This window comes from Globicephala melas, chromosome 12 (genome assembly GCF_963455315.2).
Source record: "Globicephala melas chromosome 12, mGloMel1.2, whole genome shotgun sequence".
NCBI lineage: Eukaryota > Metazoa > Chordata > Mammalia > Artiodactyla > Delphinidae > Globicephala > Globicephala melas.
Window position 1 is genome coordinate 54,982,521 of NC_083325.1, and position 14,702 is coordinate 54,997,222.

Sequence of the window (14,702 nt, forward strand, 5' to 3'; positions counted from 1 at the left end):
ATCATTTTTTCCAAATGAAAATAACTTTGTTTTAAGCAAAGGAGAAATGGATTATTCAACTTTTTTCTAAGATTAAGATTTATGTTTCCAGTGCACTGGAAATATCTGTGTTACTTTTACCTTCATAGCAAATGACAGCTAAAAACATTTTTTTTTAAACACGACCTTTTAAAACAGGGAAGTGGACCACAGGAAATGCTCTGTTACAAATTATCTAAGGTCTGTGGAAATGTTCAGTGCATCTATAATTATTCTATGAACAGGCATCTTAAAGATAAACAGTATCTAAGAGCACTGGTACGGCTGCTGAGGTCGCTGGGCTTCGTCCAACATAAGGAAATTATATGTCAAATTAATTCCAGCCACAAAACACTCTGAGATTTGCAGCTACATGAGGAGTGAAATGCTTTCCATGAATTCTTCCATCACTCAGCAAGCTACTCTGGACCCAGGCCTATGGCGCCCCTGCCCTCTGTTCATCATAACCCTGACCGCTCTTCTCTCCTAAAGCAGGCTCAAGCTGCCCTGGGGTTCCAGGCAAAGAAGACCAAGGACTCACAAAGTGAGGCATTAAAGAAACTGGAGAGGTTTGGCTTCCTGCAGAAACCAGAATTTCTACAAGCCCGTGAGGTCTAGAGAAGGGAAGTGAGGTAATATGGCAAGGTGAAGTGCAAGTCAGGGCCAGGTAAGAGCTGCTCCCGGCCCTTTCAGTCCTGCCAGCCTCAGGCCAGGCTGGCTGGCAGCTCTGGGTCCTTCAGCTCCTCCCCGTCTGCGCCATCTCTTCACAACCACACCACCGTGAGCCGCCCGAATTCCCAGGCAGCTTCGATTATTTGTCTCTGTTAAAGGAGGACAAATGAAAACTATACAGCTGTAAAATCCCATGATTCTGAAAAGTAATGTCCGGGGAAAACGGTGGTTATAAAAAGCAAGATCTAAATCCATATACATACAATATCCCATACCTGTACAAAGTATATTTATGAACACTGAAAACACTGAAAGAAATACCTCAATATGTTGATAGTTCTTTTTCATGTGATTGAGGATGCTTTTACTTTCTATGTACCTTTCAGTATTTTTCCAGGTTTTCCATATGAGCATATATTACGTTTGTAATAAGTAAAAGACAGTAAATCATATTTCTTTAAAAGAAAAAAAATCACTGGACAAATAAAGCCAACATTACCGGCTAGTTATAGAAAAACAATTATCCTGTTAACAAGAAATAATTCCATACTCTAAAGATCTTAATGGCTGAAATTTAACAAATAATTGTCAAGCCCTTTGTATTTGGTCCAGGCAGCAGCAACCGTTTGTGTTAAACTCTGACAGGAGTAAGATATTTCAGATTTAAAAATTTTGTTTTCCTTGGCTAAGATGACAGTTTTCCACATCTGATGTGGCCACGTGTGGGAGTCATTGTTAGGAAAACACCACCAAAGAGTGAGGTTTTCCCTCAGGTTCTGTTTCTTTTAGGTCAGCAAATAGAGACTTTCTTCCTCCTCTGACTCATAGACTTCCCCTGGATGAAGCTTCAATGGTATTAATTAGCATTAAATTCAAAGTAGACATAATGTCCAGCTGCAGGAAAAACTCAGGGCTGAATTAGCTCACGCTTGGATGGGTGTTAGAAATAATTGTTTTCAAATTTATTTTTGCCAAGTGAATTCATTGCCCAAGTGTTATTTGACGTATTTTGTTTGTTTGCAGGCTTGCAAAATATGTTACTAGTTGGAATGCCAACTATTTCACTTCAGCACAGGCCAGAACCTTGGTTCTTTTAAAATCTCTGACAGCATTACAGTTTAAGCACATAGAAAGGAAGTGAACTGTAGGCAACATAAAACCGTCCCTGCAAATTCTGGTTCACAAAAGCCTACTCATATTCATCCTGTGGTCTCCACTGGATACTTACTAACAACTGTTCCTGGAGCTGGCCACACTTACCGTAAGGTGTCACTTGTGATTGGTATGCTGATTAAATCCAGTAAAGAGGTTCCTCCACCTAGTTCCCAAAAATGAGCAATATCTTTTGGCTGAAAAAACAGGGTTTTTTCAAATTAATGTTCTTTGATGTTTTTACATTTTAAATAGTTCTTATATTTCATTAGTACCAGCCAGTAATAATTATGGATACAAGATATTATAGTCCTCAAGACCATTTCTTGGCAATTTTTTGAAAGTTAAGGAAAGGAAATTTTTTCCTTTCTCTATTCCATCCCTCAAAATGCACCAAAACCTCTATTCCAAAGAACAAAAATGAAACATTAAGAATGTACATGTGTACTAAATGCCCTAATTCTACCCTAACCTAATAGAAGACATTAAACTGTGCCCCAATTCTGTAAATATCACATGTAGCAGACACTCACTCAAATTAGAAATAAAATTAACAAATTGAACACATTTGGAATTATCTTTTTGAAAACAATTATAATTTTAGATAGAAATAAAACAGTTGAACAGGAAAACATCCTAATTGAGGGAGGCAGAAGCTCACAAAATAAATCAGACACACAGACAAGACATGAGGAAACGGGAAGAACAGGTGGCAGTCAGGGCTGCAGACTGGGATTTCCTGGGCAATAGTATATAAGCAGCTGGTCTGTGCCTGACTTCCCTGGGGAATGTAACCGGTTGGCACTGGCCATACAAGCGGTAGGTGGGGGAACAAGGAGAGACTCAACAACTGTTTCCCTTTTTAGAGGACTCCAACACTAGGGGATTGAAAGGGCTGGGCAGCCAAAGGGCTGGGTAGCTTGGAAATAAGACCATCTATTCCATGACAGCTCTCCTACACCACCAGCTAGCTGATGGCATCTCTGCCTCTGGCCAGATACTAAGGAAACTTCAGGACACCAAGATTGTGTGAGGAGCTGATAAAGCTCTTCCACTTAGAAGTTTTAGGAGACATTAAATCTGAGAAAGATGTGAAGCCCATCTTTGAATGAATATGGAAAAGCCCAACTTGATAGCACAAAGTTTAACAGAAACAAATAGGTGAAAAAGAATCACATGAGTTTTTATGTGTCTAATACCATGAACTTGGAAGAGGCAGGTGGTCATTAAAGCAGTTTTAGATGAATATATATATTTTGCATTTTTGACAAGTTATCTCAACCATTAAAATTGTTTTGCAGTTGCTATTTGAATCATTAATGTTTGTGGGGGAAATAAGTTTGCATTGGAAAATCTCCCTTGATTCACAACTGGATGAAGAAAAGTTTTTAGAGCTCTTAAAAGTTAAGCTTATGAAAGTTGTCTCAGAGTTTCCCATGAAAAGGATAATTCCATTTCTAGGCTTATCACTCATGCAAAATTCATGTGAGTCACAAAAATAAAGTCCTCCCCCATCTCAATATATTACTTTTTTTCTTTCCTCTTTTTAATTTCACAGTTTTAATAACCAGCTTGGCACTGGTGAATCCAGGAAGCAGCAACAGCCCATTTTAACTGTTTATATACACTGTCTAATAATCAAACACTTGGACTGGATCAATCTATAAAAATTTGCCTCTGTTATGGGAGATATGGGACCTTCTACTGTAATCTAGATTGTTCTTCCGTACATCTAATTTTATTTTTAAAAGACCTCTTTTTCATATGAGAACTCCAAAAGAGAATTCCATTTAGGAATTTTTATTCCTCTAACATACACTATAAGTTCTCCCTGTACCCTGAACAATGTCTAATTTTCCTCTGTAGATACACTAACACAGTGAAAACAGGATTATAGCCAATTAGGGCCTGTGGTCTCAAATAGCATTACCAACTTCAAGATGTATTTGTAAAAATGCTAATAATCTGGATTTTGACCAGTATTTTTTCATAAATATTCTACAGGTCAAATTCATATTTTTAGCAGATTTTTTGGAGACAGAAGATAACTCACGATGTTATTCTCATTTGAAAGAAGAAAATATGCCAAAAAACTGTACAATAAAGTTACAAAGGAATCCAATTCAAGCATTTTAAGACATAACAAATGAGAAGGCCAAAATATTTCCCCACAGTTAGGTTGGCTTCATATGTGCTGAGTTGCATTTGAGTTAAAAAGTACATAGCTATGAAGTGTACAGCTGGATATGTGCAATGATTGTAGGTAAGATGGAAAATATAAAATACAACGTCAGTATCCTCACTTCTCCATGTATGTGTAGCGCAGCATCACCAAAAAGACACTCACTATGTTATGTCCTTTTGCTCTCCTTCCATATGTATATTCCAAGGCTAAGGTTGGTTTTGGTGGCTCATCCCTGCACAATAAAAGACAGGTAGTATTACCATCATGGGTGGAATTATTTTCTTACGCTATCATCTTACCTGATTTATTTTTGCTTCCTCTTAAAAACTTTGATTAGTAGAGAAGTTACACCTTGTATAACACATTGAGATAAAAATGATTAAGAATTTATACAAAAATTAAATAAGCCTTCAAAATACCATCTTTAGTAGCAACTGCAGAGCATAATGGCACCTGCATGTAGTGGCAGCACCTAGCAACACTGTTGGGGGAGTAGAGAAGGTGCTGGCAGTGTTGGTGGCCATGTTAGGGCACAAGCTCTCTGCATGCAGGCCACGTGGGAAGCACTGACAGCAGGTTTGTGCTCAGCCTTGATGTGGGGAGCTGGGAACCTAATGACTATCAATTTAACGGCAACATCAATGAAAGACTTTTATACAGTTCTCAATCTGAAATCACGGTTCAAACGTAGGCATCATTTAGCTAATGAGAGCTACAAACAAACAAGACTTTCCTTATCAACTTCCTGCAACACCTACCAATCATGATCCTAAATCTTAATCTGGTGGCATGCTTCTATGGTATAGAAGATTAGGAAGTATATAAAACAAATGGTAACATGCACAGTTTAAAGACCAATAATGTGCTTCAAAAGTAAACCCATGAGAGGGCTTCCCTGGTGGCACAGTGGTTAAGAATCCGTCTGCCAATGCAAGGGACACGGGTTCAAGCCCTGGTCTGGGAAGATCAGCAACTAAGCCCGTGCGCCACAACTACCGAGCCTGCGCTGTAGAGCCCGAGAGCCACACAACTACTGAAGCCCACATGCCTAGAGGCCGTGCTCCACAACAAGAGAAGCCACTGCAATGAGAAGCCCACACACCGCAAAGAAGAGCAGCCCTCGCTCGCAACTAGAGAAAGCCCACGCGCAGCAACGAAGACCCAATGCAGCCAAAAATAAAAATAAATAAATTAAAAAAAAAGTATACCCATGAGCAATTCGAAGATTGTAATTAATGTTCAAACAGTCATGAACTAGATAGAACTAAAAAGTTTAAATATCAGAGTAGCAGAGCCAAAATAAGCAAGTACTATGGTAGACTGAGTAATTATGTTAATTTCTCCCCCCAAATAAGGAAATCCAATATTAATCCTGTACAATTTCTTTTTGCTTGTTGTTGGTTTTATCTTTAAAGGAGATTGTAAAAGCCATAATAAGGATTCACTAAGAATTAAAATATTTTGTTTCGGCCTCAAAATTATTCTCTTTCCGTATGTCTTTTAGATTCTAACTTGCCCTACGCAACAAGAAAAAGCAAATGTAGTCTAGAGGTTAACCTAACACTTACCTGTCAAGACACCTTAGAATAATAGTAGTCTTTCCCTGGAAATTCAAAAAGAAAGAAATACTGTGTTAATGTCATCCACATGTAAAATTTTATTATTGTTCATAATTGTGGCCCAAAATAGCTTTTAATCACTTGAATGATAAATTACCTGGAAACTAGAAACTAGAAACTTTCAGAATTATTCCTAAGTTTGATGAGTAGAAAAAGTTAACTGTCAACTTTCCATCAGAGTGCAACTACACTGCTATTATTATAATTATAAAGTCCCGCAGATGACAAATACTAGCAAATCAAACCTCATTTTAGTGGTCAACTTGGCAGCTGTCTTAAATTTTCTCTCTACTCATCAATGCTAATTACTGGTTAAGCTGATGATTAGTGTCTTCTAACATGTTTTAATTCCAATTTGTTGAAGTGGAAATAAAAAAAGATAACATACAAATAAAGGACATGTTGAAAATATGTTCCAAGTAAGCAATCTAGATACCAGGTTAGAGTACTTTTTTGGGTTTGTTTTATTTCTAGGAGATGTATTTATTCTAAATTTCTTTTTAGGAGTAAGGATATATAGGATGGCATATAGGATATCCCATCTCTGCCACTAATCATGAAACTTAACTTCACATCTTAACCAGGGACTGGCTCAGTGGTTTAAATCATTGTGTTTGTTTTCTTAAAACTATTTTTTTTAAACAAACAATCTCTTACAAGAAAATAGACAAAAGAGAAGCAGAGGGGAAAGCTCTACCGAAGGAAACCTTCAGGATCCAAAGAAAGCAGTTTGGAAAACTGTGGACTCTACCAAAAACACAGATTATTTTATTATACATGTGTTTTTTTAAGCCAAGAAAGCTATAATATTTACCAAAAAAAAAGAGATAATCATAAATAAATGACTCCAGATTATATCTGGGCTATGATCAAATTGAATGACTTATTTTGGTAATGAGATATATAAATAATTGGAATAGTACTAAAAATATATATTATTGAAGGATATTTATTGGTAGGTGTTATATCAGAGTGAAAAACTAGAAACAATCTAAATGTCCCAAATGGGGAACTGATTAGCTATATTAATAACGGCAATCCGTATAATGGAATAACATGCAGCTAACAGGAATGATGACATAGGAATATACATACTGACATGGTAAGACATGCATAATAGATTATGCATGACCCTGTTTTCAGTTAAAAAGCTTCTTTTCCTACTTCTTTGAGATGCACATACATATATAATATGCATAGATACAGAGAGAGAGAAAAAAATACAAAAATGAATCCAGAGAGACATCACATGTTAACAGTGAATGTTTCCAGGTGGTAACTTTGTAGGTGATTAACTTTTTTTAAGAAAATAAAGATCTTCTAATTATCCCTTACCGAATGTGTACATGTAGAATATTTTTAAAGTTTTAAATAAATGAGGATTATAATACCTAAAAATTAATGTATTCTATGTACAAGAAAGTATACAGAATTACTGTATTTTAGAATTGGAAGGAATCTTAGATAATATCTAGCCAATTTTCTCAAGTTCTCATGATCCCATAGTGTTGATTTAAATTATTTTTATTATAATTTCATTTAAATGTATAAGACTACTTGGTGGAATTCCAAATAAACTCAACTCTGGGCACTGAAGTCAACTTTTAGGTTACCATTAAAATAATGATCCAAATTTTAAAAATTCACTAGTAAACTGTTGCGCTCTGAGAATGCATCCACAGACCCCCGGGTTTCCTAGTCCAAGAAGCATTGACACAGTACAAGTTCATTTAGAGACTATCAAAATGAATCCCATCTTCCCTTCTATTACTTCAATCACAGCAGTAGAGTAAACAATTACTCTACTTCTCTTCTCTGGCAAGAATCTTAGAGGCTTGTATCAGTCTACCCTCATGGGTGCCATCTCTTCTGGCTTACAGTCTCCCTCTCCCTCTCAGCTACAGTCATTAGTCTTGTTAACTTCACACCCACATGGGCATGGGCAACCCACCTAAGACCCCGACCTCTCAGTCCCCTTTGCCTCCTCAAGAGACTTTTTCCTTCACTCTACTTCTGCTACATGTCACTTTCAAGGTTCTATCTTGAACCATTTCACTACTGGAAATTGTACCACTTCCAAAATCACACAAACAACACATTCTCTAACCACTTTTTTAGGAATCCCCACAGGAGTAACTCTTTAGCTTTAGTGAGAGGCCTCCAAAGTCCATCCATCCTTCTGGGACACAGCTGGAAACAGAGGGGTGCTCAGGCTACCTGAGCACTGACGCTGCCCGGTAAAGATGTAGCTTCACTGATGCAGAAGTTAGTTCCTGAAAGCCTCATGTCTGTTAACAGGTAGAAGCATGAAGCACAGAAATAAAGTAGTATTATATACACTATATATATATAAAATATCATAAAATAGACAGTCCCCAACTTAGGACAGTTCCACTTATGATTTTTTGACTTTATGATGATGTGAAATTGATAGAGACTCAGTAGAAACTACACTTTGAATTTTAAATTTTGACCTTTTCCCGGGCTAATGATATGCACTAATATACTCTCTCATGATGGTGGGCTGCAGCTCCCAGTCAGCCCCTCGATCACGAGGGTAAACAACCAATACACTTACAACCATTCCGTATGCACACAGCCATTCTGTTTTTCACTTTCAATACAGTATTCAATAAGTTACATGAGATATTCAACACCTTATTATAAAATAGCTTTGTGTTAGATAACTTTGCTCAACTGTAAGCTAATATAAGCGTTTTGAGCACATTTAAGGTAGGTTAGGCTAAGCTATGATGTAGGTTAGGTTAGATGTATTAAATGCATTTTCGACTGACGGTATTTTCAACTTATGATAGGCTTACTGGGATGTAACCCCATTGTAAGTCGAGGAAGATCTGTAATATAAACCCCAAATAAGATGAATTTCAGCATCTGCAAGCCTCAACCTTTTTTAGACAGTGTCACCAGCAGTTCTACGTCTCTGGCAGAAACTCTGTGGGCCAAACAAAGCTGCATGAAGATAGGATGCATCTGTTCCTGCTCTGTACGGCCACTTCCAAAACCTTTTTTATCCTTGGCTAAACAAGGGAAACTTACAGTCAGTGGGGAGGGGTCTCTTGCTACTAAAGTGTTCCAAAGGATATGCTGTCCTTTTCACAACAATAAACAGCCCTTTGACAAACATCATTGTAACAATTCAATTATTCCTTAAATGAGATTCCTAAAAGTGAACTAACTGAATATAAAATATGAATATTATTTAAGATACTGACTTATTGACTTAGATGCTGACTTAGATATTTAAATGGATCCTGGCTTTTATACTCAACTGAGGTAGAAGACCTTAATAGTTTCAAATTATGAAATAAAAGTTAAAATATTTAAAATTATATTTATTATTATAATTTTTCCTAGATCAATATAAGTACTTTTTAACTCACACTAAATATGGTATTAGCTAAGTATAAAATTAGTTCATTAACTTCAAGCTCAATGGTTCCATGACCATGAATTTGCACAAAATGTCTAAATATTGTTTTCAAAATGTAATTATTCTAATATTAGGTGATAAAAAATAAAATAATTCATTTCATATGTAAAATTCTTTCATCTGGGTATTTTTCAATCATGTCTTAGTGAGAATGTTAATACTGTCATCAACATTGTTTCTTAATTAACTACCCCCTTAAATGATTATTCTATGTGAAATTAGCTCTCTGTTGATCTAAAGGGTATGCTATACCTGTGCACCTATCAACCCATGGATTTTGGGTGACTTCTGCTAATCTGTGTGGAGATAAATGACATTACTAGGGTCAGAAATGACAAACAGATTGTTGTATCTCAACCACCAGCACTTTCCTAGAATGCTGTGGATCAGATGTCATCTTCAGGCTCAGCAGAAAAAGGCATCACGATTGATAAGACGTGTGTGGAAGATGTGTGCCTAGTGTTTGCTATCCTTTAAGGGACCCTGGAAAGCACCTTCTGACAACCAGATCTTAGACTATGGGAAACTGGAAAAGTAAAAATGTAGAGGTCTAGATAGCTTCCTTCCCACTTTTCTACCACCTAGAGATTCAGGTTTAGGGTGAGAAAGTGAGCTCTGGGAAGTGAAAGACTAGTCAGTGACAAAGTTTTCTGGGCCACACTCTAGGAATACTAGAATGATTAACCCTTTAAAAAAATTTTTTTCTGCAAGCTTTATTTTTTACCTTTTCCATTATGGTTTATTACAGGATATTGAATATAGTTCCTCAGCTATACAGTAAAACCTTGTTGTTTATCCATTCTGTATTTAATAGTTTACACAGAATGATTATCCCTTGAAAGAGAGGAAACATATGTCAAGAGGATCAGAAGACCATGCCTAGAAACTTGACAATCAAATGAGAGCACAGAAAACAAGAGAGAAAGGTCTGGATAAATTGAGATGTCATTAGGTATGATATTAAGAAAAAATTTTAAAGAGAATAATGGAAGAGGGTCCATGTAATTCATAGGACAAAACTGCTGAGACAATGCCTTAGAATAATATATTAAAGCCACAGACGCAAAACTACAAGTAATAAGTTCAGTATTATCACAGGAAAACAAAATGACCTTATATATATTACCAAAACCTGTGGCATGAGTGAGTGCAATATCAATGTGAAGAATAAAAAGAGACAGAAGAGGAGGAAAAATGCAGCACACTTTGTGTATCTGTATGGAAACTTACAAACATGCAGGTGGTGGCAGCACAAACAAATGCATTTGCATGAAAATAAATAAACAGGGACTTCCCTGGTGGCACAGTGGTTGAGAGTCTGCCTGCCAATACAGGGGACACAAGTTTAAGCCCTGGTCCGTGAGGATCCCACATGCCGCGGAGCAACTAAGCCCGTGCGCCACAACTACTGAGCCTGCGCTCTAGAGCCCGCGAGCCACAACTACTGAGCCTGCGTGCCACAACTACTGAAGCCTGTGTGCCTAGAGCCCATGCTCTGCAATAAGGGAGTCCGCTGTGATGAGAGGTCCGCACACTGTGGCAGGGAGTAGCCCCCGCTTGCTACAGCTGGATGAAGCCTACGCACAGCAACGAAGACCCAACACAGCCAAAAATAATTAAATAAATTAATTTTAAAAAAAGAAAATAAATGAACAGAATGCATGTAACCTCATGGACGTATACTAGAGACTGTAGCCTGACCATGTGACATGAATAATACAAAGGGTATCTCATGACACACATCACAAGAGGAATATGGACAAAGTATAATAGTGTAGGGGATAACAACTATTCAAGACAGTGTCTAAGTCAGTTTGAATTGAGCTTTCTGTCACTCCCAAAGGAAATAATCCAGACTCACACAGAAACTAGGGTCAAAGAGAGGTTAAGTGACTTGTTCCAACCTAGAATTCCATACCTAGATAAACTTTCAATCCAGAGTGAGGGTAAAATAAAGACATTTTAGATATGCAAGGTCTCAAAAAGTTTACTACCCATGTATACTTTCCCAGGAAACTACAAAAGAATGTGCTCCACAAAGATAAGTGAGTAAATTAAGAAAACGGAAGACACAGGATCCAGGAAACTGAAGCTCCAACACAAGAAAGATGCAAAGGTAGTCCCCAAGATGTTGGGGAGGGACAGTAGCTATGCAGCTGCCCCCAGGAATAACCAGTACAGACTACACAGAAGGTTCAAAGATGGGAGGACTCTGGCTGGAGAGGGGTACTTTCAGATGATTTGATACAACTGACCACATGAAGATTTGCATTGACCATCTGCTGGGGATTGTGGAAAAAATTAGCAATAGGTACATGGGGAGCCAGCTTCAAGGATGGTTCCCCAACTGGAAAACCAATTAAATTTCAAGTCCCACCAGTGGAACGCTGCACCAGGACACTGAGATATACTGATAGTTCCCTCTTCCCCTGAGGCCTCACCCTGGAAGTGACTTTTTATCTTCTTTTGGTCCAACAGTGAGAGGCAGAGACAAGATGGCAGAGAAGAAGGACTTGAGCTCACCTCCTCCCATGAAAACATCAAAATCACAACTAACTGCTGAACAACCATCAACAAAAAAAGACTCAAACCTACCAAAAAAGATATTCTACATACAAAGACAAAGAAGAAGATGGTAGGAGGGGCACTTTCACAATATAATCAAATCCCACACCTGCTGGGTGGGTGACCCACAAACTGGAAAATAATTATATCTCAGAGGTTCTCCCACAGGAATGAGAGTTCTGAGCCCCATGTCAGGCTCCCCAGCCTGGGAGTGTCTGGCTTCAGGAGGAGGAGCCCCAAGAGCATTTGGCTCTGAAGGCCAGTGGGGCTTGAGTGCAGGAGCTCCACAGGACGGGGGGAAACAGAGACTCCACTCTTGGAGGGCGCACACAAGGTTTCACGTACACTGGGATCCAGGGCAAAGCAGTGACTCCATAGGAGCCTGGGCCAGACGTACTGGAAGGTCCTGGAGGATTTCCTGGGGAGGCGGAGGTCAGCTGTGGCTCACTGTGGGGGCAACAACACTGGTGGCAGAGGCCCCAGCGAATATTCATTGGCGTGAGCTCTCCTGGAGGTCACCACTTTGGCACTGAGACCTGGCCCCACCCAACAGCCTGCAGGCTCCAGTGCTGGGACACCTTAGGCCAAACAACCAACAGGATGGGAACCCAGCACCACCCATCAGCAGACAGGCTATCTAAAGTCATCCTGATCTCACAGCCATCTCTAAACACACCCTTTAACATGGCCCTACCCACCAGAGGGACAAGACCCAGCTCCAACCACCAGTGGGCAGGCACCAGTCCCTCCCACCAGGAAGCCTGCATAAGCCCCTGGACCAACCTCACCCACTTGGGGGCAGACACCAGAAGCAAGAGAAGCTACAATCCTGCAGCCTGAGGAACAGAGGCCATAAACACAGAAAGCTAGACAAAATGAGACAGTAGAGAAATATGTTCCAGATGAATGAACAAGATTAAACTCCAGGAGAACAACAAGTGAATTGGAGATAGGCAATCTTCCTGAAAAAAATTCAGAGTAACCATAGTAAAGATGATCCGAGATCTTGGAAAAAGAATGGAGGCACAGACCAAGAAGATACATGAAATGTTTAACAAAGAGCTAGAAGATTTAAAGAACAGAGATGAACAATACAATAACTGGAATGAAAAATACACTATAAGGAATCAATAGCAGAATAAATGAGGCAGAAGAACGAATAAGTGAGCTGGAAGACAGATGGGTGGAAATCACTGCTGCAGAACAGAAAAAAGAAAAAAGCATGAAAAGAAAAGAGGACAGTCTAAGAAACCTCTGGACAACATTAAATGCACCAACATTCACATTACAGGGGTCCTAGAAAGAGAAGAGAGAAAGGGCCTGAAAAGATATTTGAAGAGATAATAGCAGAAAACTTCCCTAACATGGGAAAGGAAATAGCCACCCAAGTCCAGGAAGCACAGAGAGTCCCATACAGGATAAACCCAAGGAGGAACATGCCAAGACACATATTAATCAAACTGACAAAAATTAAGACAAAGAAAAATTAATGAAAGCAGCAAGGGAAAAACGACAAATAACACACAAGGGAACTCCCATAAGGTTAACAGCTTATTTCTCAGCAGACACTCTACAAGCCAGAAGGGAGTGGCATGATATACTTAAAGTGATGAAAGGGAAGAACCTACACCCAAGATTACTCTACCCAGAAAGCATCTCATTCATTGGACGGAGAAATCAGAAGCTTTACAGACAAGCAAAAGCTAAGAGAATTCAGCACCACCAAACCAGCTATACAACAAATGCTAAAGGAACTTCTCTAAGTGGGAAACACAAGAGAAGAAAAGGACCTACAAAAACAAACCCAAAACAATTAAGAAAATGGTCATAGGAACACACATATCAATAATTACCTTAAACGTGAATGGATTAAATGCTTCAGCCAAAAGACACAGGCTTGCTGAATGGATAAAACAAGACCCATCTATATGCTGTCTACAAGAGACCCACTTCAGACCTAGGGACACATACAGACTGAAAGTGAGGGGATGGAAAAAGATATTCCATGCAAATGGAAATCAAAAGAAAGCTGGAGTAGCAATACTCATATCAGATAAAATAGACTTTAAAATAAAGAATGTTACAAGAGACAAGAAAGGATACTACATAATGATCAAGGAATCAATCCAAAAAAGAAGATATAACAATTATAAATATATATGCACCCAACACAGGAGCACCTCAATACATAAGGCAACTGCTAACAGCTGTAAAACAGGAAAATGACAGTAACACAATAATAGTGGGGAACTTTAAAACCTCACTTCCACCAATGGACAGATCATCCAAAATGAAAATAAATAAGGAAACAGAAGCTTTAAATGACACAACAGACCAAATAGATTTAATTGATATTTATAGGACATTCCATCCAAAAACAGCAGATTACACTATCTTCTCAAGTGTGCACGGAATATTCTCCAGGATAGATCACATCCTGGGTCACAAATCAAGCCTCAGTAAATTTAAGACAGTAAAAATCATATCAAGCATCTTTTCTGACTACAATGCTATGAGATTAGAAATCAATTAAAGGGAAAAAAACGTAAAAAACACAAACACATGAAGGCTAAACAATACGTTACTAAATAACCAAGAGATCACTGAAGAAATCAAAGAGGAAATCAAAAAATACCTAGAAACAAATGACAATGAAAACACGACAATTCAAAACCTATGAGATGCAGCAAAAGCAGTTCTAAAAGGGAAGTTTACAGCCATACAAGCCTACCTCAAGAAACAAGAAAAATCTCAAATAAACAATCTAATGTTACACCTAAAGGAACTAGAGAAAGAAGAAAAAACAAAACCCAAAGTTAGCAGAAGGAAAGAAATCATCAAGATCAGAGCAGAAATAAATGAAATAGAAACAAAGAAAACAACAGCAAAGGTCAATAAAACTAAAAGCTGGTTCTTTGAGAAGATAAACAAAATGGATAAACAATTAGCCAGACTCACCAAGAAAAAGAGGGAGAGGACTCAAATCAATAAAATTAGAAATGAAAAAGAAGTTACAACAGACACCACAGAAATACAAAGC

At 38.2% G+C, this 14,702-nt stretch overlaps 1 protein-coding gene across 1 annotated transcript in view; it reads right to left on the minus strand.

Annotated features, from left to right (window-relative positions):
• DYNC2LI1 (dynein cytoplasmic 2 light intermediate chain 1) overlaps positions 1–14,702 on the minus strand; it is a 50,207-nt gene that overhangs the window by 18,693 nt on the left and 16,812 nt on the right. The window contains exons 4-6 of the mRNA XM_030857797.3: positions 5,596–5,630; positions 4,190–4,259; positions 1,951–2,039 (exon numbers count right to left, since the gene is read on the minus strand). Coding sequence (XP_030713657.1) covers positions 1,951–2,039; positions 4,190–4,259; positions 5,596–5,630 — 194 coding nt within the window. The remainder of the gene's footprint in view (positions 1–1,950; positions 2,040–4,189; positions 4,260–5,595; positions 5,631–14,702) is intronic.